At 38.2% G+C, this 24,594-nt stretch overlaps 2 protein-coding genes across 5 annotated transcripts in view; both read right to left on the bottom strand.

The window, feature by feature from the left end:
* The window catches only part of LOC144657846 (scavenger receptor cysteine-rich domain-containing protein DMBT1-like), a 31,014-nt gene extending 24,276 nt beyond the window's left edge, over positions 1-6,738 (bottom strand). Inside the window, 4 exon segments of the mRNA XM_078518207.1 lie at positions 3,158-3,457; positions 3,909-4,448; positions 5,295-5,969; positions 6,504-6,738. Coding sequence (XP_078374333.1) covers positions 3,158-3,457; positions 3,909-4,448; positions 5,295-5,969; positions 6,504-6,702 — 1,714 coding nt within the window. The 5' untranslated portion in view covers positions 6,703-6,738.
* Positions 852-23,301, bottom strand: LOC144658679 (centrosomal protein of 85 kDa-like). Of its 4 annotated transcripts, none has more exons than XR_013571761.1 (18): positions 23,140-23,301; positions 20,277-20,453; positions 18,425-18,772; positions 17,697-17,943; positions 16,519-16,746; positions 15,832-15,922; positions 15,559-15,635; positions 14,044-14,119; positions 13,694-13,789; positions 13,425-13,483; positions 12,915-13,029; positions 12,333-12,425; positions 11,872-11,949; positions 10,904-10,966; positions 10,439-10,495; positions 9,881-9,980; positions 8,332-8,861; positions 852-943 (listed from the first exon to the last, which is right to left on the bottom strand). XR_013571761.1 is itself a non-coding variant. In XM_078519142.1 (18 exons), the coding sequence occupies exons 3-18, from the start codon at positions 20,446-20,448 to the stop codon at positions 8,689-8,691; spliced, it is 2,073 nt and encodes a 690-aa protein (XP_078375268.1). In that variant the 5' UTR covers positions 20,449-20,453; positions 22,863-22,977; positions 23,140-23,301; the 3' UTR covers positions 7,761-8,688. The 4 variants fall into 4 exon arrangements, 3 of the variants coding, with proteins under 3 accessions (XP_078375268.1, XP_078375266.1, XP_078375269.1); XM_078519142.1 differs by lacking the exon at positions 852-943 and adding an exon at positions 22,863-22,977 and having other exon boundaries at positions 7,761-8,861; XM_078519140.1 differs by lacking the exon at positions 852-943 and having other exon boundaries at positions 7,761-8,861.
* Between the last annotated feature and the right edge of the window lie 1,293 nt (positions 23,302-24,594).

Raw genomic sequence — 24,594 nt, 5'->3', positions numbered from 1 at the left:
GCAGACGATTTCATACCAAAAATCAAGTTTGAACAAAAATGAACATTTGCGTAGAATTAGGCCCGGGCCGAAGGTCGAACTTCACATGAGTCGAACCTAATACAAATGACCAAATTAAAAACAATAGCTTTAACTAATTTGCATTAAGTTCGTCTCATGTGAAGTTCGACGTTTGGCCTGGGCCTAAGTTCCTTCTGTTAAGCGAGTAAAGTTTAAATCAATTATGGCATTAACGGTTATGGGATGTCACTGAAAAGAAAAGAAATTAAATGGGGAATGGAGAATTATTATTACTATTATTCAAGAGGTATTTTAGGGGTCCAGGACACAAATGATAATAGCCACATTTATCTTCTTGGTCTTATTTACAACATATTAGTCTCCTTTTACAGAGATGCAAATTTGCTTGTTGCGTAAATTGTTATTTGAAGAACACCAAAATGCAATAAATTATTCATTCATGTTATACAACGCAAATTTTAACGTATTATTTTGTTTCGTATCAAACCCAACATTTGTAATAGGGGAAGGGAGGGGTGTGGAGTAGTTATCCCGTTGGCACATTCACGCGCCACACATTACCCGTATTCATCGCGCGCTTATTTTTGCCCGAATCACGCAACACGCAAAGCTCTTTACTGCAAATAACAACTCTTGCAAGTGGCCATCATGGCTTGTCATAATTTGACTATGTAAATTCATTTGAAATTTATATTATTTGTGTGTGTAGGTAGGGGAGGGGGGGAACGGCGGTTACAGTCGAGTCCAATAGGAGCTGCTAATTGATGAGCGGGCAGCATTATATGTAAGTGACACAGTCATGCTATAAACATTATAGACTGTGAAAAGTCTGATGATCGATGAGTACGAGAAAACAATCTGAGAAAATGTAAAAGGCTCTGAACAATCTAGCATTATAAAAGACAAATTAAGCAAAAGCAGCCTTAAAGGAAAAGCATTGACGCAATGAGGGAAGCCTTATTGAAATCAGAGGTGTTATAGTTTCATTTTTCCCTGACTTTCCTTAAAAATATCAATTTTCCCTGACTCAAAAAAAATTTCCTTGACTTTTCCCCGACCTTGAAGAAATTTATTTTCCCTGAACATTTTCTGACCTGTGCATGTGGCAACCCTGAAATTGTCATTCAAGGAACGCCAAAATACAACTTACAAATTATTAATTCAAACATGAAACAATGCAAAGTTTTTAATATACTATTATTTTGTTGCCTATTTAACCTAACATTTGTAATAGGGGAGGATAGGGGATGGGAGGGAAGGGAAGGGGAGGGGAGGGGAGGGAAGGGAAGGGGAGGGGAGGGGTGTAGTAGTCCCGTTAGCACATTCACGTGCCACACATTACCTCTGTCTTCATTTCACGTACTTTACAGGAAAAAAATTGACACAACGAAACGAACCTTATTGAAAACAAAACGCAGAAGATTTTTTGAACTATGAGCGATATGCACGGACATCTCACAGTCCTGACAGTTCAATGCAACTAGACCTTTTTACTGATACGGCGGCCATTTTGAATGCTATTGTTTCAAATAGAAATTATGGGAAGCCCAGAGGGTAAAATCCTGAACATCCTACATCTTTCAAATCAGTAGAAATCAAAATGGCCGCCGTATCGGTAAAAATGTTAAATTATTAATGCTTTGCCCATATGCTTGATCACTGACGGCTTTCTCAGTAAATGCATTTTTGGAACATTATTTTAATGAATTGTGTTCGTTATTTCGCTCGCTGATTAAAATTTAATTTTTGTTCAAATTACGAAACTATCACAGAATAAACATTAAAGGAGCTAGGTGAGCAGCTTGAAAAAATAAAGGCCAATGTAATCAATTTTATTCTACCTTAGTCAAAAACCTTTTAACGTGCTTTAAGAGGTGGGAGGAAGGATTGTACACCTGGATTTTGGGGAGAGATAACACACTGAATTTGTTTTTCGGATGTTTACGGGTCTATAGTCGAGTTCAAACACAAAGAATCACTAACAGCTGAAGCAGGAACCCATGATGGGTTGACTGAAGATAATTATAATAACAATGTGGACATGTATTCTGTAACAAGCTTGGGAAAGAGAATGCGCCATAAAAGGCTGATTTCTGCATGGCTTCTGGCTATTGCGAAAAAAAACTTGGGGTAATTCAAAATCCCACCGCTGTGAATTGGCCAATTTGTATTGGCTTTCAAAAGAATAGGAAAACATCGGATAAGACAATTTTAATTGACATTTTAAAAATGTGCTAACCTAAGAACAATTTTTAGAAATATTATATACAATTATGATATACTTAGATTAATGCAATCTCGAGTTTATGACACGATATTCATCAGAAATTAATAACAATTTTAATTTAGTCTAATTGACATTTAAAAAAAATGTGCTAACCTAAGAACAGTTTTTATAATTTAGGTTCTACTTAAATGACCAAAACAAAGGAACTCATCTCAAGAACGTCGCAGATCATATTTACCTCGCCAGCCCCAAAATCACCAATGGCCATGGTTGATAAGGGTTTACGGCTGATTAGACTAGAAAAGGGAATGTTTATGCCTTACTATTTCTTTGACTCGCTTATTTTAAAGCGAGAATTTCAAAAAATTCAAGCATGTAGATTGTACGTAACTTAACATTAAAACAAGCAACAGCTGCCCATACTTTAATTTTAGTTTTTTTCTTGAAGTTTTTTGTTATGTAATCACTCACACAGTCTGAAATTTTCACCTACATACTGCTATGCGCGCCTCAAATAAACCTACCCGAACATAAAACAAAGAATGGAATAAGGATTGTTCGTTAGTAGCTTTATCATGTTTAATATCCGTAGAGCCAGGAACCGCAAGGAAGCAAGGAAAACTCGCTGTTGTATTACTGAACTCATAGAAAAATATTCTTTCTGAAATGAGAGTAATGATTTTGGACACCGCATTATAATAACTTAGGGCGTTTTCCATTTGTCAGAACTGGCCGGCAAGACTGGTATATAATATTTGAGAACAGAATTTCGTTGTTAATCAGATTTATAAGTTAAAAGCTTCTAAGACGCATTATTCTATTTTTAAACAAATAGATAGTGTCGCTTTTTATTGCACTAAAAAGCTACATTATACAAAACCTCAAAATGTTCGATTCTGTCGTGATTTTAGACACACTCCACACCTGCATCCTCGCTGTGACTACATCCACCCGGTCCCCACCCTGCATGAGTACAGTCAAGTAGCGATGCCTCTCCTCCTTGACACCTGACATCATCCATCCAGATGGTACCAGACCCCTGACCGTACTTTGCACCAGAATGAGCGGCGGATGCACGAGAGAAGCCAAGCTGACGACACACCACATTAGCATCATTGATATCCCAGTAATCATCGCACACTGTTCCCCATCGATCATTGTAATAAACTTCAACACGGCCATAGGATGCTCCACCATTGACTAAACGAACTGTTACATAAATGAAAATTAAATTAAATGATTAGCTTAGTGTAATTTCAGCTTTCGTGAATATTATTTTCTATTGAAAAAAATGTATAGAAACAACCAACCAGATAACCAATCAGGGTCGGCTATTTTGATCAAGGAAGACTGAAAATAAGTCCCAGGTTTATAATAAGTTACATTAGTTGCGTCAAGACAAATTGACGACGTACATAATGTTACTATGGACATCCAAAATCATCATAAGGGATTTCTTAATCTTTTCTTTTCTTTTCTCTGATGATTTGTTGCCATCTTTACTAAAGGGACAGTGAACTATTTTTTCTGAAAAACATTTTGAACTAATGTTTTGTGCTTTCAGCCTGACATATACTTTTGTACATTGCGACCTACAGTTATAAGTCGTACATGAAAATAAAAATACGCACAGTCTGACTGAATACTCGCCCTTGCATACCTTTTCGAACCTCGATGTTAGTCACAGTTTCGACGTGAAACACCTTTGCACTTGTGGCAACACAAATGTAATTCCCCTCGTCGCTGGTTTTTAGGTCTCTGATAACTAACGCCCCATTGATCTGCTGGCTCTTTCCAACTGGCAGTGCTGCTCCTTGTCTTTTCCAGCTGATGACTGGTTCTGGGTCACCAGTAGCCCTGCAGTTTACCGTCAAAGTCTCGCCAGGGTCTACAGCAATTTCCGCGGGTGGTTTAACAGTGAACTGCGGCAGGGAGACCACAACTAAGAGAGTTCTCTTCGCAACGCTTCCTAAAATGTTTCTGGCAGTACACACGTAGCTGTCAGAATCAGCTTTACGGACGTTTAGAAGTTTGATGACACTGTTGTTGTATTGCACCCTCCCATGTGGTAACTGACCAAATGGCTTGCTCCACGTGATCCCAGGTTGTGGATGGCCAGTCACGTGACAACTGGGTAGAGTGACGTCACTTCCTTCAACGACGTACACAGGTCCCGGATCAAGAGCAACACGAGGACGAACTGTAAAAAAAAAAAAAATGAAAATAAGCTTATCAATGCAATATTATCCTCTTTTAGCCTGGCCACTTTTTTTATTCACATCCTGAGACAAAAAGAACGAAAAAGAAAGATGTCGCAAATTGTATGTATACTAATAAAATAAATGCCACGCAATGCATGCAGAGGCGATGACATTTCCAAGGGGGTCTTAAATAGTTTTCAGGAGATTTGTCAAAAAATAAAGTATACTAAATAAAAGTATTTATTGAATGACTGTTCAACAAAAGTTGCGTTATCTTTTAGCGTGACATCTGGTATAAGCCTAATATACGACATACGATACTTCTCTTCGTGCGACTAACGTCAAACGCACACAGGCCCATTGTAGAAGATGTCTGTTTACTTAATCTAATAGAACTCGTCAAATATAATTTGTCTCTTTCGTTTATATTTTGTATTAGTCCTTTCTAACTTCCCGGGAGTATTTTGCTTTGTGTTCTTCGCGGCGATTTCTTGTTGTGCTAAACTTGATCTCTGTTCTAAACTCATTTATTCCTGTAGATAGTTCCCAGTCCCATTCAGTCGGTCGGTCGCCGTCAAAAGAGAATTTTCAAGACCTAAGCTAAACAATACAATTACTTAGTATACTAAGAGTATGAATCGGCTAACACTTGCCAATTCTACCTCGGTCTTGTTTCCACGCGCATATTGAATTAAGCTTTCGAGATATATTCGAATTTTTGTCGCTAATATACGAATAGGTATTTATTATGAAAGATCTTAATATGAAAGATATGAAAGATATTAAACGCTCAGGACGTGAATAAAATTATATAGGTTCTTTTCGAGATGACAAAACATACTTACGGTTAACAACTAACTGCGCTACTGTCCGAGCCCTCCCAAGGATGTTTGTTGCTGAACACTGATACAAGCCTGAGTCATTTCCAGTCACGTTCTTTAACTCCACCTTTCCTTCTGAAACTGCTGACTGAATGATTTCAGACCGATTGTCCAATTTACTCCACATTACTGCAGGCTCAGGATTACCACTGGCTGAACACTGGAACGAGGCTGATCCACCTTCATTCACTGTCAAAGTCACAGGAGAAACAACAACAGAAGGAGATGATATCGATTCACCAGGTTCTCCTTTACTTCCCGGCATCCCTTCGGGTCCCATGTCTCCTTTCTCACCATTGGTTCCAGTCTCTCCCTTTACTCCTGCTGGTCCCATGATGCCTTGCTTGCCGCTCTTTCCTGGCGATCCCATGATACCTTTATCTCCCTTGTTTCCAGTCCTTCCTTTCTGTCCTCTTCGTCCCCGGGCTCCTTTGTTTCCTCTTTGTCCAGGTAGGCCGGGAGGGCCTGGGTGACCTGACGTGCACGTGACACCTTTTGTCGGACAGAGATGCGCTCTCCACTCTGATAAAAGACGTTTATCTATTTTGATCGTCGTTTCCGCTGTACTTTTAACTTCCGTCGCAGTCTTATTTGAGTCAGCTTGACGCTTGATTCTACGGAGTTTATAGGATTGAAATTCTATGAACAAAAAGAAAGCAGTACTTAAAATTCGGAAACAAACTATTTCTTTCACGTACAGATGAATGTCTCTAAAGCTTATTTTGTAGTCGATTCTCTTGTCGATTCAACAAAGCCTCGGCAATTTTCCTCTTCGCTTTTTACCGTGACTAAGACAGACAATCAGCTACAATCGATGTTCACGTTACATGTAAACACTTTCATTCCAGATTAAACTGAAATGGAAATGGAAAACTAGATCATCATTATACTTTGTGTAACGAAATGAACATGTTGCAACCTATCTAGGGTTTTATCGAACCGACTTTTCTTTTACTTGTTCGAATCCCTTTTTCGCTTAAAACTGGGAAACAGCTTGACCTGGTATCCTTCGGTTTTGTTTGCTACCGACAAATCACGTTCATTCGGTATTGTTTTCATTCCAGCCAAATTCTTTACTACGTTTTTTCATCAGGACCAACTAAACTGATTGCTAACTGTCCATGTTATGATTTTAATACAAATTGTATTTTCTTGCTTGTAATACAAACTTACCAGGAGCATTCTTGATTATCTTTATGTCTGCGTCGTCTGACAGCGGCTTGGTCTCCGCAGCGTTTTCAAGAGCGTTTATTCTGTTCTTCTGCTCGTTCAACTCTAGTTCCACTCTTATAAACCCAACGCAGTAAAACACGATAGACAAAACAGAAATAATGGAAGCAAGGGAAGGCGAACTTGACTTTTGAACTGCCATTTTAGTGGTGACAATAATTTGCTGTTCTATCAGATTTGTTGATGTTGTTGATGACTGGCTTCAGTTCGTTATGTGATACAAAGATTACGAGTGTGGTTTTACTTGCCAAATCTCCTGCTATTTATAAACGAAAAGATCAAATTCGTTTTGGATTGAAAATCTCATTGGTTTCAATTTTTGAAATAAGAGGATGTGTTGAAAGGGTTGGAATTTTCTAGACAAGACAGAATTGTCGGTATTTCCGGAGTACTATACAAATCTTACAACCTTAACCTGACTGATACAAATCGAATGTATTTCTAATAGTTTTTACTAAAGGGGGACTACTTTGTTAAAGCCCGTGAGGGTTTCTATGGTCTTCCTCCCAAATTATTGTAGAGCGGTTTTCACTTGAGTGTCAAAAGTAGTTTGCGTTTGCTTTGGTTTTGCGTTCACTACGCTTAGTGATTGGTTTAAAAATTTCGCGCCACTTTCTCGGCCAATCAGGAGTAAAACCAAAACCAATCGTGACTCGCTCGCGCACGTTTTCCCGCGCTTCGTGCCAACTACATGTATTTGCTTCGAGTTTTCATTGGTTCACTGGATTGTCTGTGTTCTTTGTGATTGGCTAGAGTAATTACTTTGGTTTTGGTTTTACGACACTCAATTGAAAACTGCTCTATTGATATACATTCTATAATGTACTTGTATCACTTCATGGGAAATAAACATTTATTCATTTCATAAGCCAATCCCATACAAGAAGTCACACTCACTAAAATCGGACGATTTCTAAACAACAATAACCTTTTTTTGTTGTTTTAATTTTTGCCGGGGGTGACGCCGGGTCCGGGAATCGAACCCGGGCCACATTGGTGGGAGGCGAGCGCTCTCACCACTGCGCCATCCCTGCTTCCCTAAACGGTTATAGGATGCCACTGAAAAGAAAGATAGGAAACGGGGAAAAGAATTAGGAAATGGGAAATGGAGACTGGGAATGGGGGATTATTATTACTATTATTAAGAGGTGCTTTGGGGGTCCCAGGACTCAATAACATAAGCCATATTTATCTTCTTGATTTTATTTACAACAGTTTAGTCTCCTTTTACAGAGATGCAAATTTGTTTGCTGGGTAAATTGTTATTTGAAGAACACCAAAATACAATAAATTATTTATTCATGAATAAAACAATGCAAATTTTAACGTATTATTTTGTTTCATATAAAACCCAAAAATTTGTAATAGGGGAAGGGAGGGTACGGGAGTAGTAACCTCGTTAGCACATTCACGCGCCAAACATTTCTCCTGTACTTCACTTCACGTATCACGAGCATATTTTTGCCCGAATCACGCATCACGCAAAGCCTTTTACCGCCCTACTTCTCGCACCGCATGTGTAACTCCTGCAACTCACAAACAGGAAAATTACTGCAAGTACGAACTCTTGCAAGTGGCCAACATGGCTTGTCAAAATTGGAATATTGAAATTCATTTGATATTTACATTATTTGTGGGGGTGGGGGGCGGGGGTAGTTCAATCTAATTGCCGGCTGCAGTCTGTTGATCGATGAATACGAGGCGAATTCGAGAAAACACAAAAGGCGTGGAACAATCTAGCATTATAAACGACAAATTAAGCAAAAGCAACCTTAAAACCATTAACTCAGTGAAATGGGCTTCACTGAAAACAAAACGCAGAAAATTGTTTGAATTACGAGCGACATGCAGTGTGGACGATGAAATATGTTGTTCAGCCCATATGTTTGATTACCGACGTCTTTTTCAAACTCACTTTCGGAACATTAAAGAGGTTCATAGGTCGGTTTTCTATATAAACCAATGATAGACACATTTCCTTTCGCTTGCGCATCCAACTGTCAATACACCTACTCGACATCTGTGCTAGCAGTTATGTCGACGTTGCTAGAAAACTGCTGTGCTTTGGGCTCCGCTGGTTTCTCTCGACCAACTGATAGAGTTTAATCGTGTTTAAAAACCGTTATTATCATTGCATCCTGCAGTTATTCCCAATGTCCTCGGCGTACTGATCAGAGATAAACTTTCTAAGATCTTCCACGTCTAACCGCAGCTGCTGAACTCCATTGATCTTGGATTTTATAGCATCAACATCATTCGATGCATCTTTACTTTCGGCGTCTTCATCGTCGATAGAGGTTGCTGGAGAACAACAACAGAAATAGTGAGAAATTACTGCAAGTGACAATTCTTTAAAGTTTCTCTGCCTTATGCCCTCGAGCGTTCTGTGTTCTTATTTGAATGGTCATACACTAGGGTTTTATCCACTGACAGACCTAAACGCTGGGAACACCTTGTTCTTGTGTCGCACAATATACAGTGCTACATGAAAGTACTGCTCAATAGCTTTTATTTTATTAGTCACACTCAAGGTTTTCGTTCACAGACTTAAAAATAGAACCACTTTCCTTAGCATAATAAACAGTACCCACATGAAAGAAAGTAGTATAGCATTCAGGTCACACACTAGAGGGTCATACATACAAATACGTAAACCACATGATTAGGGTACTATTCTCACTGCATACATAATTAGCCCGTAACGCGGGAATGGCTTAAGTTCGTTAAATTCCGGTGTGTTGTACCTGCGCGCTAGTAGCATGATGCATTGCGACCTCCGCTTCAAATATCACAGTTTCAGTCACCTCGTGGCCAGTTCAACGGAGTTCGGTGAAGTGACTGTAAAAGTTTCGCCCCTCCCACCTCCCCTGGTGGCGGTCTATCACTGCTGTATCCTACATTTCTACACGCCAATTGCCCTGGCAGTCGCGGGTATCCTCCCATAACTTAGCTTCCCGTGTCAGGGCAATTGTATTCAGTGAGAATGTTTTACTAATGCGTCCCCTCACACGATAGGGTGGTTTTCAATTCAGTGTCGAAAGTTATCCGAAATTGCTTTGGTTTTGCGCAAAGACACTCTGTGATTGGTTTAAAACTCCCGCCAGATATTCAACTAATCAGATGCAAAACAAAAAAAAAATCGCGACTTAGGGCAGGGAGATCAAGCCCGTTTTCCCGCGCTCAGCACTTGCTGTGTATTCATTGGTTCATTGTGTTGCTTTGTGCTGTTCTGATTGGTTATTGTTAGTTATCGACCCTCAAATGAAAACCGCACTAAAAACAAACAGCAACAAAAACAAATAATAATTATGTGAACTTACATCTGAGACCAAGTAGTATAGACATGTCAGGATCTTTTCCTTCCTTCCTTTCTCGACAGACTTGTACAACTGATTTGAGTTCCGCCGTGCAGTCAGATAACTATAATGATCGTAACAAAGACAAGTGTTAAGTTTTACAAGTAAAATAGACGTAAAATTTACAATGAACAAACCGGTAACTGTTGACTGTTTGATCAATCAATCAATCAATCAATCAATCAATCAATCAATCAATTCTTTACTTAGCGTGGCCATTTCGCTAATAAAGTTTAAAATACACAAACTGTAAGCTAGTTTCCGTGTACGCCTCGAAATCATTAAGATAAAACTTAAAAGAATTTAAAATTACGACATCCGACTAAGCACCCTGCTGGCGGAGCCTTTCTTTTTCTTACTTCCTTTGTCGGGGGAGTTAGAAGAGACTCTGCTCGAAGGTGCCGACTTAGGAAACACGGAAATCGTACGAGGGCAGGATTCGTTGAAATAATCTTTCTTTCCTGTGTCGATGCACAGCAAATACCAAAACCAATAGCGTTGTTTACTCTGAGATTTTCTCACCTCCTTCCACAACTTTCTCTGAGATTCTAACTTCTCCTTTGAACTGAGCTTTTGTAGCTGTTAGAAAAGAAAAAGACAAAATTTAAAAATATTATTCTAAAAAAACAAGCACATTTTATGCTTTCTAAGCCACTTTGTTTGGGTCTAAGATCTCAGGAGTTTTAAAGTCGGAAAAAAGTCGGTGGTATACTGAATTTAACGCGTGATTATTGGGCAAAAAAAAAAGAGGCTGTTTTGCAGTTTAGATCTTTCAGATTTAAATCTCTCATTTTTCGAGACATAATGCTTGATTTTGTGTAGAGAGAACCAAGAAGCATTTTCGGTTGACACTAGCTAGGAGAGGGGTCCGATGAGTCACCGAATACATTCGTCCAATAAGGGATTAGTACGAACATCTTCCTAAAACAGTCGAGACTAAACAAGACATAGGAGGGCGGGGAACTTTACGGGAATGAAACTCCTCACCTGTTCACAACGGCATTGAAGATTCAAGTTCTCTTCTAGTAAATCCTGATTGTGGGAAGCGATCTGAATGTAAAATATTGAAAACATTTTGAATAAAATACATTACATGTAAAAGATTCGGTCACTTCGCCAAGACAAATACAGTCGTCTACAAATTCTCTTCACTGGTAATCATACTTGCTAGAAGGACTTGTTGGGAGAGTTAACATGGCGATCAATTATGGTGGTTTGACAGTATAAGGGGAAATACATCAATAGAGGGCCCTGAAGGGGGTATAAAATCTCACTTTCATACTTTTCGTTATAAAATCTCATCTCTAAGCCCAAATTTTGCCCAAATCCCATTTCCCAATCTATTAAAAATATAACACAAACAGCGGTGATAAACATTATGAAAAATCGCATTTTTATAAACTTGACGTTTCGTAAGTTGACGTTTTTGACGTTTCGTTTTGAAAATGTATGTAGCTTAGCATACGAAACGTCAAGTTTATAAAAATGCGATTTTTCATAATGTTTATCACCGCTGTTTGTGTTATATTTTTAATCAAGTTCCGATGGCCTAAAACCAAGAGTTTATATGATACAGTTTTTGAGCGGTATGTCCCAATCTATTGTTTTCCCATTTTTTTTTAAAATCCAATTCCCAGTTCTGTTGTTTATTTGTGTGTGATTCATAGTCCCAGTGTAGATCTGCCCAAATCCCATTTTACCCTTTCAGGCCCTATCATTCGGCTATCAATAGTCTTTGGGCTTGAATTTGGCGAAGGTGATAGGAGGGAGTTTTACACAATAGTTAAAGACGGAATATTTCAAGCAAACCTTCCATTTCCATGGGTGGGAAAAGTCGAATCACTTATTCAAATCTTCTTCCTTTAACAAACTACACTGGATTATGCGATACCCGGATGGGAAATCAAGTCGATTTCCTGCATGCCTGAAAATCAAATTGTGGAAAATGCACTCACTTCTTTTACTGCTTTCTTCACTTCTTCAAGTGAGTTCCCTTTAGTAACGAGTTCTTCTCGTAAAGCATTTACCATTTCCTGTAATACAAGTAATAGAACGATAAAACGTTAGATACGCACGCCACAAAATAGTCTCTTTCTGGCGTCCACTAATCTTGAATTGATTGTCAAAAGGAATTCGCGTTTGCTTTGGTTTTGCATTACTACGCTTAGTCATTGGTTCAAAAAAACTCGCGCCAATTTCTCAGTCAATCAGAAATAAAACCAACCAATCGTGACTCGCTCATACTACACGTTTTCCCGCGCTTCGCACCGGCAACACGCATTTGCTTCGAGTTTTGATTGGTTCACTGGATTGTCTGTGTTCTTTGTGATTGGTCAGTGTGATTACTTTGGTTTTACAACGCTCAATGGAGAATGGCTCTAAATTGGCAACAGTTTACACTTAGTTTTAGTCCTACCTCTTCCTGCGAAAGACGCTCTTCTAAGTTCTTTTGTTCTTTTTGTGTTTGGTAGTGGAGAGTTTTCATTTTCTTGTGCTTGGTCTCTAACGCCTAAACATAACAACCCCTTTAGAATCATTTTCTTGAAGTAAATGTTAAGATGTTGAGAAACGAGCAAACACGCAACTGTCTTCATGCTACTTTTATTGGTTGCGTTACTTGTCACGCAATGACTGTCTGTGATGAGCGTCTTTAAAAGTCATTTTCAGGTTGCTGTAACGCAACATTTTCTGCAAATTCTTTCTTTGACATTTTCTGTCTAAATCTCCCAGGTCTCGGCTGTCCAAAGGACAGATAACACTATCCAAAGGATAAATCACTATCTAGCCTGCACAGCAAGCATTCATGCATTTGGGGCGCGCGAAAATCGAGGGAGGGCATTAAAACAAAGGACCAAAATGTGCCTTCCAGTGGTGATGCACGGTTGGTTTTTGTTAGCAGTTATTCATTGAAAGATTGCATGGCGTGCCCAAAGAGTGTCGTCGTACGTTAAAAATTCATGAAGTATTTTCAATATTAAAAAAAAGTTTTTCATTTTACCTTCTTAGTGCGGTCAAGTTCTCCCTGAAGCCGTTCGTTTTTCATCTTGAGATCTTCAAAACTAATCAGTGATACTGGACCATCATTGCTGATTTTATCGAGTGAAACTTGAAGTCTGTAAACAACAACAAACGCTCACTGAACTCATGATTTATCACGAATTCACGCACACATAAAAAGAGTTGTGATTTAACATGAATTCTCCACCTAGACTTGTCTGTAACTCCAAGTTTTTTTCTTTCTCGCTCCCAGAGGCGGGCTGAAGAATGACTCCTGCTGCGCTATGCTTTTTGCCAAGCCAAAGGAAATTTACCTATTGCAGCAGGCAAAGGGGTAAAATGGGCAGGGGGCAGGGGGGGGGGGGGGAGAAGCAGGAGCGCTCTAGGAGGGGAAGACATAGGAGCAGGCATCCCTGAACAAATTGGCCTACATTCACGCTTAAACCTGCAAAGCTCGCTGATGGACTTTAAACAAAGGGTAAAACGAGTTCTCGTCAGACACTGTACGTACCTTTGCACGTTTTCTTTTAACGAACTATTTTCCGCTGTTAACTTCTTTGCTTCGTCATCCTATAGAACAGATAAGCAAATTTAAGTTAAAAGTACAAGCTTTTGCGACCAATGATTGGGCAGAAGAAGTAAAGAAAACCGTTTAATTTTGTCAGTATTTCGTTATTTAAGTATAGAAGCTCTACGACATTTCTATAAAGAGAAGATAAATAAAACCAAACGAGACTCTTTTTCCAGATGGAAAACAGATTTTCGCTATCAGCACTTTACCTTATTTCCAAAAGCTTTATTCATGCGGGCTAGCTTCCTGTTTTTTGATGAAATGGTCTCTCTTAGCTTCTCACTTTCATCACGGACATCTTTAAGGTACAAAATGTTAAAGACAACCAACCACTGAGGATAATGACGCCCCTTTCGCCAGACGCAATTCGACATAATTTACTTTACAGAATTCCGATGATCATGAACATGTGCCTTTACTTTGCAGATCATGACAATCCAACTCTTGATTCCAAAATTACTTAAGAGCGGCGTCTAGATTTTTTAATTATTTCTGAAAAGGTTTGTGACAAGTGCGGAATGAATATTTAAATATTTGACTTAAAACGGTTCAAGGATATTGTTTTCTTTAACTTCTGATGTTCCTCAACAGTTGGTACCTCCTTCAGATATCGCTCCAAACTCTGCTTTTCTCGCCTGTGAAAACAAAAAAGTATTCATCAGCTATCAGTAGGAAAGGTATAGCTTCCGACTTATCTTTACTTCTCCAAACAGAATCTATTTTGACATTCTCTACTATAAGTATAGAACCCTCAATGGGCTCAGCGTGGGCTTTGTTCCTCCTTAGGAGTTCAGTGGTTTGAGCGCTGGTTCATTAATAGGTTTAGTCATATTTGAGACATAAATATACCGCCGTAGCGAATTATGATAAGCTAACGTTCAAAACGTTAGCTACCTTATTACATGAAATTTTCGCGACACGTTAATTTCGCGATTTTGAGGTGCACATATTTCGCGACATTTAAATTTCGCGATTTTGCGAAAATTTTGTATTTTGAATTAATCACTTTAATTTCGCGTTTTTGAGTGAGCCACAATTTACGTTTTCTTGGCAATATATTTTGACATGCCTTTGAAGTATATAAAACGACTTCGTCGAAGGAACAATAACGTCAAAATTAACTAAAACGCAGGGGGGACTTTATCTCGGCAATACCTACAACAGAGCAGTTCTCACAATGTCTACAAGTGAGTCAATTGACGACAACATCCATTTACATTGATTGCTGACATATGCGAGTTACTTAATATTCGCGTTATGTTATGTTCGCGACACTTATTGTTCGCATCACTTTAATTTCGCGATTTTTTTAGAATCGCGAAATTCGCGAAATTTAAGTGTCGCGAAAATTTCATGTAATAAGGTATTTCATAATTAGCTGCGGCTTAGGCTTCAGCCTAGAAATGACAGGAAATTGAGCTTGTAATGGTAGACATCTATTCAATGATCTTCCAACATTCAAAAGGTTGTCATTAAATGTTGCTCAAGTTTTGTTATAATATCAATCGATTATTAAATATCGGTCACGTTTTGTGAAAGTATTAACGCTCACAGCCGTTACATGGATCGTCAAGCAACACTCGTCTCCTCTAGTAAAAAGCAGTGTCGCGTGACGACCAAAATAACGTGCGCACGCTAAAGAGACTAACATAAAGAGTGATTGAATTACCGGTTATTAATGCTCGGACTCCGAGATTGTGGAGAACGATGGAAATGTAAGGCGCTATGATAGATACTTGCGAATAGAACGAAAAAAAGAAGGAGACAGGGCCCTCGCTAACACTCTTTGTTACTTGTTTGTATTTCTCAGTCACGTTTCGCGCACGTTTATTTCACTACTTAATCCACCACCCTAAGTACAATGTGGGCTATGGATAACGTTAGAGTTGTTTTGTACGAACTAATTTCTGAAAAATGGGAATTCACAAAAACCGAACATAGAAACTTATTGGTTTAATTTATCCTGTTCACTTTCACATTTTACAAACACTCGATGTACGAACACAATATTCCACATCAGGCGCGCTTTTTGTAAGCTTTACATTATGTATGTACAAGTCATACCGTAACTTACTTCAACTTTAACTTTCCTTCTTCTACCTGCTCCAGCTTACTGGTCAGCTCTGCTTGAGATTTCTCCTGTTTTGCAAGCTAATGGCAAAAGTAGCAAAAAAATAACATCACTTTATCATCACATAACAACTGGAACTATTCGCACGAACGTTATAACCGCGGTAAAATCAAATTTCAGTTACAAAAAGTACACAGTAGTTTTCAAATGCTTTGTATTTGGCTTATGTCTTTGCAGTACACATAATTTACCATGCATTTAATTAAGTTATTTTACCTTTTGTTGCAGTTGTTCAAGTTCTTGTCTGCTTGAAGCGGCAGAATCTTTCACACCGGCCTCCATATTTTCTAACAGATACTCCGTCTCTCTGCAGTGTAAGACGCAATATCATGTGGTCAGCAGTTTACTAACTAAGGGAAAGGTCACATTGTGTAACATGTTTATATATATCCTACGAAATTTGATACTTAAAACAGGCCAACTGCAACTGCCCAATCTACATGTTTATAAGCCCCTGGTTCTCTTCAACTGCAGCGTTTTGAAGCTTTCAAAACCAATCTACAAATTTAATGGTAAGCTCTGATCAACTTAACACCTTTTTAACTTAACAAAAAATAATTAAGTAAAAGGTTTGTCTATTAATGCTTCAATGTAAACAACTTTGGACTGTTGAGAATAAGTTAAAATGCAATTTATAAATTCCAGTGTGTGATACTGAAAAGAACAAAAAAGGAAAATTCATCAACATAGAAATGTCTTCATTAAAACAACACAAGGGTCAAACTTCAAGAGATTGACAGTATTTTTTTTGTGAAACATCAGAAAACCTGGCCTGAAGTTAAAAACAGATTTTTGCCTCTTGTTTCACACCACTGCCAGAATGAAACAACAAGCCGTAATCTGTATCTGCATGTTTTATAGAGTTACCAAAAAAGAAACACTTAACACTCATTAATCTCTCACCCAAGTTTCTTTTGAAGTTTATCAAGCGACGAGTCTTTCTCTGAAATATGTGCTCTTAATTGAGCATTCTCATACTGACATTCTTGTAGCTTTAGAGACAGGGAGCTGTTTTCCCCTGCTGTACTGGGTGACCGGCTAACATGGTAATGTGTCGGCATGGCTTGCGACAGAGCTGTGTTTGTTTGAAGCAGCAACTGCCGTTGAAGTTGAAATATGCTCTGCTTTTGTCTGAAAAATAAGATGGAATAAATAACATTTGGCAAATTTGTAACTAGAACATAATGGTGCCACTGGTTCTCAGTGGAAAACAGATGAGCAAAAGGCTAACACTTTCACCAGTGTGACCCGTGTTGAATCCCAGACCCAGCATCATATGTGGGTTGAGTTGTTGTTCCTTCTTGTATTCAGGGTTGCCAGAAAGTTTTAAAGTAGGTGGCTGATTTTACCATCTATTGCTTAGGAATCAAAATATATCCAAGCAGAGTTAAGCCAGCTAAAACCACAAAGTAGGTGGAGATTTTTGCTAGCTGCCAGCAACTTTTGACAACCCTGTATATTTTGATGTTGCATGATTCTCGATCTCTTCACAAAAACCAACACTTCTAAATTTTAATTCAGTCTGAAAACATTGGACAGATAGACACTCCATGGATGTGCCACTATTAATTTCCATTTATTGAATTATTATTTTTGATGTTGCATAGCATTTCATATGTGCCATAAGGAAATAGCATTTCATTCCACAGAAACCAAACCTATGTGCCATATTTAGGATTCAGTTGTTAAAATGATGGATGGCACTTATAATATCCACTGGTCAACAGATCAATAAACCACCCAGTGACCACTTTCTAGTGGATAGGTAAACTACAAGCAGTTGTGAAAGCAAGCAAGCATGAAATAAAAGCAGCAGTGCTGCAATCTGGCAAGAAGCACAGGCGCCAGAAGGAAAGTGCTTTTCTTCTGGCACCCGCGCTACTCGCTGGTTGCATTTTCGCTCACTCACTTTTTTATTCCTCCCCACAGACTATAAAGCAAAAGAGGGACTGCTTGCAGTCTTGTGGATAGGATAGTTTGTTAGTCTTATCCCCTGGATAGCGATTTGTGCTAGATAGCATCATCTTATCCTCTAAACAGTCACACCTAGGCATAAAGTCAGTCAGAGTCTATTGTTTTACCTATCAATGATCTGATCTTTCTGGCCGATGAGCTCATCCTTTGCTCTCAAATATGAATTCCATTTGTCGCTGTCATCACTTGAAGGACTTATTGATCTAGAAGCTTGGCCAGAACTACTTGATGTGTAACCCTCCCCTATAACATTAAGGGGGCTGTTTCGAAGAGCTGTTGTACCATCTGTGACGTAACCATGGGGGGAAGAATACCCTGCTGATGTTGTAGTCATCGTTGATGAAGCTGGCATCCCTGGAAGTGAGATAAAAGTAACCTTATCAGCATTTTTCATCATTTTCTTTATGCAAATATTATTAATTGTATATTTTAAGCCACCTAAAACCCTCTTTTTCATTCAAAATCATCAGGTACATCATTCTTGTGATCCACGTAGTGTACTATTAATACAGATTTAGCTATAGACATAAAATTTGTCACAACATATTTGCAACTTTTTTGGCATGCTTTTGGACCTTTTAGCAAATCCCATACTATTAATAGTTCGCTAGCAACAATAATAGTTATTATAGCATGTATGTTGTGGTTTAATTAAAGTTATCTGATTTTTTGTCTAAAACAAAAGGAAATAAAAATCAAAACTGGTTTGAAAGATAAATTTTAACAACAACTGTGTAATTATTAATATGTGAAGAAACAAATGATGTTAAAATATAAACTATTTATTTCTTGACATTATATGCTCATTATGATTATAGCATAGTTTCAGGATTACCTTGGCTTGCAACACTGTATGCTGTGTTAACTGGAATTGACGTCCCGTTATTTAATGGTATTTGTTCCATATGTCGAGTATTAAGTCCATTAGTATATGTATTAGTTTGCATATGGAGTTCGTTAAGTCGCGAACTTGATCCCCATTGCCGTTGCGCCCCAACATTGAGGCCTTGCATGCTCCGTAATTGTCGCCCTTGATGTTCTGCCAAAAGTTCTGCCAGTTCAGTTCCCTCACTGTACTTTCTTGTGAGTGAGAAGTGCTTTTGTCTTGTGTTTAAGGAACTGCTCTGTACTGCATGATTTTTTTCTGGAGATCTCTGAGCTTCGATGTACTCTGTGTTTGAAACTTGTTTTAAAATCAAAAAGAAGTGTTAATTAAAATAACACAAGCTTGATTTTAAAATAATACCAGTAAATTAATTTCAGTTGACTGTAAGATAATTGATCAATTTTCTTTTTAACTATTGAAATTCTAACTTGTCCTCCACACTTAAAGAAATAATTAAAATTAAAAAAGAAATAATTTATTCATTGATGTGATTTCTTTTGTTTTAGACTCCTCATCCTTGCATTGGTGCCATGTTAGAATTTTAATATACCCGGTAACAAAAATAAGAGTCTGAGATTATAATTATCAGACAAATATGATAATTTGTTAATAAATTATATGTGAAAATTATTATTTTAATGGGAGAGGTGACAGTTTCAAAAACATCAAATTTATATTTGTGTTGCAGGAAACCTAAAAGTATCAGCCTATTTTTATTAAAATTTGCTATATTAGAGCACTGAAACTGTTAACAAGTGTGTCTGGCTGTGGATGGCTCTGATGGGCCGGAATTGGATTGCAACTTGAAAAATTAAGGCTTAACTTTTCAAGTTGTTTCCCTGGTCTTCAAAAAAAAAAAACAATATTTATAGCTGTAGGTTGATTTCTATTCACAAATTAAGTTTATATCTTCCTTTAGATGTTCAAACATATATTAATGTTTTTCATGCTTTAAATTGCCTAACAATAATTTCAGAGCAACTCAGACCACAAATCTGCGAAATCCCTGTGATGTAGATACTTTAACATTTTTGCCTAGATTTTCATTTCTTAAAAAAATCAAACTCTACCATGTAAAGAACAAATTCTTTAATTTTGATCCTTAAGCCATGCATACTTAATCATCATCGTCATCATCATTAACGTTATTATTAATATTATTAATTATTATTACCAGTGTTCTCCCTAGGTATTTAAGGCCAGGCGGGCCGCCTAGCTTGATTCACAGGAAAATCGTTGCCGCCTGGCTTAAAATTGAAGATTAAATACAACGTAACCTTTACTTGAAATCTGAAACTGAGAATTCCTATTAAGAAAATAAGAAATCACTTAATTAAGTCGATGAAACTGGATGGTTTTTATTTTGACAAAGTTCTCTCTCCATTAATACGATTATAAAAGTGATTTACTCTCGCATTAATATGTTCAAACCTGTGACCCATTCATTTTGTTGGACGGCTATCTTTGTCAAATTGTCACAGAAACAACAAAGGAACTTCAAGGTGTCATACCCGGGATACTAAACGAAATTCCCGTGTTCGTGGAAAGAATGGTGAACTCAGTTGACTTGGGTTGCTCGAAACAGAAACAAAAAGCTTCTCAAAGCCTGGCGCAAAGTTAATAAGTTCATTTCTTACTCTGGAAAAGAGACAGAAAAGTGATAGTAACGTGGGGGAACAAGTTCCGCAAATCAGGTTTTGACATTTGAAAATCACAGTCAGAATACCACCTGGCCTTCCCAAAGTTCTAGGGAGAACACTGATTACCAGTATTAAACTTTCAATAAAATAATGTACAATACCTTTGTGCCAGAGTTGTGGAGATGAAGGCTCGCTTAAAGACTTGCCGTATCCAGTTTGTAATGAACCCCCAACATTATGGTTTATATCAAGATTTACAGCCTTTACAGGTATTTTCTGTCTGGGTGAAGACCAATAGTTACTCTCTGTAGGGTTGAACCGGGATGTAGACATTGGCTCTGAAAAAAAAAAACAATAATATTAAAAAAAAATTACTCATGATCACAGGTGATTTTCTAACACTATTAATTAAATTAACTTTCTATGAAACCTCAGACTGAGGAACAGGGTGAATGGGGCAGGGATGGTACGTTCTCGACTCCTAGGAGAAGGCATTATTTTATCAGGGTGGAAATCCGCCAGTCTCACTGAAACTGTAAAGAATGCTCGAGGCGGTCTGATTAATTCCTTTGCTTAACCTATGTTAAGGATTATACGCCTGGTTGTTAAGACAAACTTGTTCCTGATGTCTTAACAAGTTTCTTTCTTTGTTTCGTTAATTTCCTTCATTTTGAAATGTTACCCACTCTTTCATGTTTACAGCCTTTATTGAAAAGTAATTTTTCCCTCAATTTGCGTTAATTCAAGTTGCGTTAATTTCAAATACCTTAATTAACAAAAGCATTAATTTCGGGTAGTAAGGTATTTTTAGTCAAGAACAGATGGACAGACAGACTGATTGCATCATTGGATGAATGATTTATTGACTATTTATAGATGGACAGACAGACGGACAGACGGACTGACAGACAGACAGGCAATATAAATGGATCCAGAAGGACGGATCACAGTATCCAACCCTGCAGTAAATAAGTATTAGGGCCTGTTTACATGGAGGGAGGGTGCCCCGGCTAACCGAGTTACCCGGCTAGAATGGATAAAACCTAGCCCGCCTTTACATGCAGAATTCACAACCCTTCTACCCGAGATGTGACAGCGTCATTGAAGCATGTCACGGCGTGGGAAAACAATGTAGCTCCAAAGGATTGAAGAAAAATATGACTTTTTACTGAATAATCAAAGCTTTTCGTCTTCAAACTTATTTTAATTTGATGTACAAGTTCTCAGAAATTTACTGCGTTCATTTTTGACGAAATTCAATCGAAATTCAACAGTATTTGGCCGCCAAATTGAAATGAAATTTGTTGTTTCATGAATTAGGATAATCATTCCCACGAAAATTTCGAATTAATTAGCTGTTGCTCAAAGAAATATTTCCAGCCGACTGATAAAACTAATTTGATCAAATAGCACTGTTTGGATCCAGAATTTTATACATTTTATGCCATTAACTTCAAATTTAGTTTAAAAACACGCGCGAAAACTTATCCCGGCAAGCCGGGATAGCTCGGGCATAACCGTTTACATGGCAAAAAGCTATCCCGCCTAGAAGGGTGCCCGGGCAAGTAGACCAAGTGCCCCGGCAAGGCGGGTTACCCTTCTAGCATGTAAAGGCTTCAATACGTTTTCTTAGGAAACGTATGAAAAGTTGGCTCGCCCAGGGTAGCTCGGTTAGCCGGGTAACTCGGTTAGCCGGGGCAACCGCCTTCCATGTAAACAGGCCCTTAGTCACGTGAATTCAAACTGGTTTGAATTCATGCAACTGATGGTAGCGACGAAATTCTGTCACAGCAACAAAATTTCTCGCAGAAATGCACCATGTCACATGAGACATGCTGCAAGAACCTGTCGCCGTGTGTTCCAACCTTTATGAAGAATTTACTCTTAAAATTAATTTAAATATTAACTGAAAGGTTCTTGTATTTTATTTGGGTTATAGTAATTTTAAAAATTACTGATCAGTTACAAAGATCATAAATGCTTTGGGTTTTTTAACATCAAATGTCATTATAAGAAAATCATTTTCTTAAATGTCAAGTAGTTTGAGAAACAGGGTTCTATTGGAAACCTGAAAGAATCTGAAGAATGGAAAGGCGAAGTGAAGTCGTCATTAACCTCGCTAACTACATGTGAATGCGGAAATTAGCGAACATTTAAGCTAATAAGCTGTTCTACAGCATAAAAATATTGTTTGATATCCAATTTTAGTAAAACGAAATCTACTGCTTAACAAATATTGTGGTGAAGTAACCTTTTTTTAAATTTTCACTGACGCAGCTTTCTCCGCAACATTACAGGAAGAGCGACCTTTAATTTTGACAGCAGGAGCTTATAAAATTAAAAACACAACAACAGCACTTTGAGAGCGAGAATGAAGTTTATACAAGAAGGAAAATAAATGTTTTTTAATAGTCTCGGTGAGATGAGCAAACGGATATTATTTTACGGAAAGACTTAATCATTGAGAAAACACCAGAGATCACAGTAAAACGTCAACTTCAAGTGCTTACTTCGGCATCATGGAAAACCACAAACACAACAATTTTTGTACGAATATTAAAGAAGGATCATGTTAATACCACGAAAGAAATCGATAAAATAAAGCTTGTAAGTTATATTTTCTGACAGTTCTGAAATAAATTCTTGAGTAATCAAAAGAAACGCCACCATGGAGACATTGACACGAGGATCGAAACTCGATATTCCGGCGTCATGGATCGATATAGCCGATAAATAAAGCCACTTACCGACTGAAAAAGCCAAATCTCACTTCTTTCCTTTCTTTGATGCAGTTTGGACGAGAAGAATAGGCAAATTCCCAGTGAAGACAAATTCAATGGCGTATAAATTTCAAATAAACCGCTAGAAACAAAGCGAGCAAACAAAGTCCATGACGAGAGCGACGAACCACAAAAATCACAACGAATACAGGACCACTTGAACAGACTTGTAAACAAACTTCTTGATATCAATATAGCGTTCAAACACGAGCTCAGACGTTAAATAACTCACAATCGTACTCACCACTGTGATGCTTTTTAGCAACAGAAAAAAGTCCTTCCGTCTTTTTGTCATTAAAAATTTATGTCAATGAACACCATTTAGCAGTTTGCCGCTTGAACAGTGGTGCGTGACGTCACGCACCACGGGCCCACTGCATTACTGCACGTCGTAGGAAAACAGTGGGTGGGGAGGGTGAAGGGAACACATTTTGCACCTCTCCAAATCACAGTTTGGAGTTTTTTCCTGCTCTTTTACATGCTTTTACGAATTCTCGAGAAGCTTAGATACATTATTGTCGCGTGCTCACCTTCATACCTTGATATCATAAGTTCAAATCTCAAGGGAAAGTGAACCAAAAACAATGCTTTTGAAAACCACTCAAGCCTTTGATTTGAAGCTATTTGATTGTTGTACAAGCTATTGGACAGTATTGTCTCTGAAATCGTTTAAATTTGCATGACTGTGGCCCATGACGTTATAGTTGAATGCCATCAACCATATATTTTAAAAAGGAAATTTTCCTTAGTGTTATTACATCTGCCATTAAATATTCTGAATGTAACCAGAACGGCAAGTCAGTATTCAGTCTTTCATTTCCGCCTGGGCACTCGCACAACGAGATAAAACGCAAAAAAACCGCTTTTGCCTTTTACCTGCAATGAATCATTGGATCGGTTAGTTCTTAAATTGCTTTTAAGATTCTTTTGTCCGCTGAAAAAAACAACACCCAAAACTCGTTTCTCCCAAACATGGAATTTACGACTGTGGAAAAGACTAACACTACGAACTGATTTATTTATTTATTATGAGGGTGGACTAGCCTGGTTGAAGAGGTTTTTTGTTTTATATAATTTGTACTCAACTAAAGCACAACCGAGCTGGCGATCTGACAAAGACGTGGCTATTTTTCTGGCGTTGAGAAGAAACAAAGCCGGCTTCGATTCAGTGGATGGGTCCAGGGGCCGGTTTCTCGAAAGCCTCAAAAACTATTCGGGCCCGTAAAGCCATTTTAAATTCCCTGTATTTTTAACTCAGAGAAGTGTAGAGGCCCTGAAACTTTGTATAAGGGAAACCTCTGTTCATATGAAAAATATCATGGAATTAAACAGTTCGGTAATTATAAGGTTTGAGATTTTGTTATGACTTTGCGGGTGCGAAAACTTTTCGGGACCTTCGAGAAACGGGCCCCAGGCAACACAAGGACAAACGTTTCAAACATCGGTCTTACTTAGGCAAAGTCTACGTACGAGCCTAGTCGCCCAGGCTTCAGGTCGGAGCTTATCCCGGTTTCCGTAGCATGAAGCGACTAGGAGCATTTCTACTTCCCCCTGGATGGGATACTAGTCAATCGTACTCATTTATACCCCTTGGTGTAGAGAAGCACTGTATGGAGTGAAGTGTCCTGTCCAAGAACACAGCGTAGTGCCCTGTCCAGGGCTCGAACCCGGACCACTCAATACAGAGTCTAGCGTCCTG

Source organism: Oculina patagonica, chromosome 6 (assembly GCF_052425735.1).
Source record: "Oculina patagonica isolate OP01 chromosome 6, crgOcupat, whole genome shotgun sequence".
Taxonomy (NCBI): Eukaryota; Metazoa; Cnidaria; class Anthozoa; order Scleractinia; family Oculinidae; genus Oculina; species Oculina patagonica.
The sequence above is the reverse complement of the archived record's forward strand: the minus strand, read 5'-3'. Positions and strand labels throughout refer to the sequence as shown.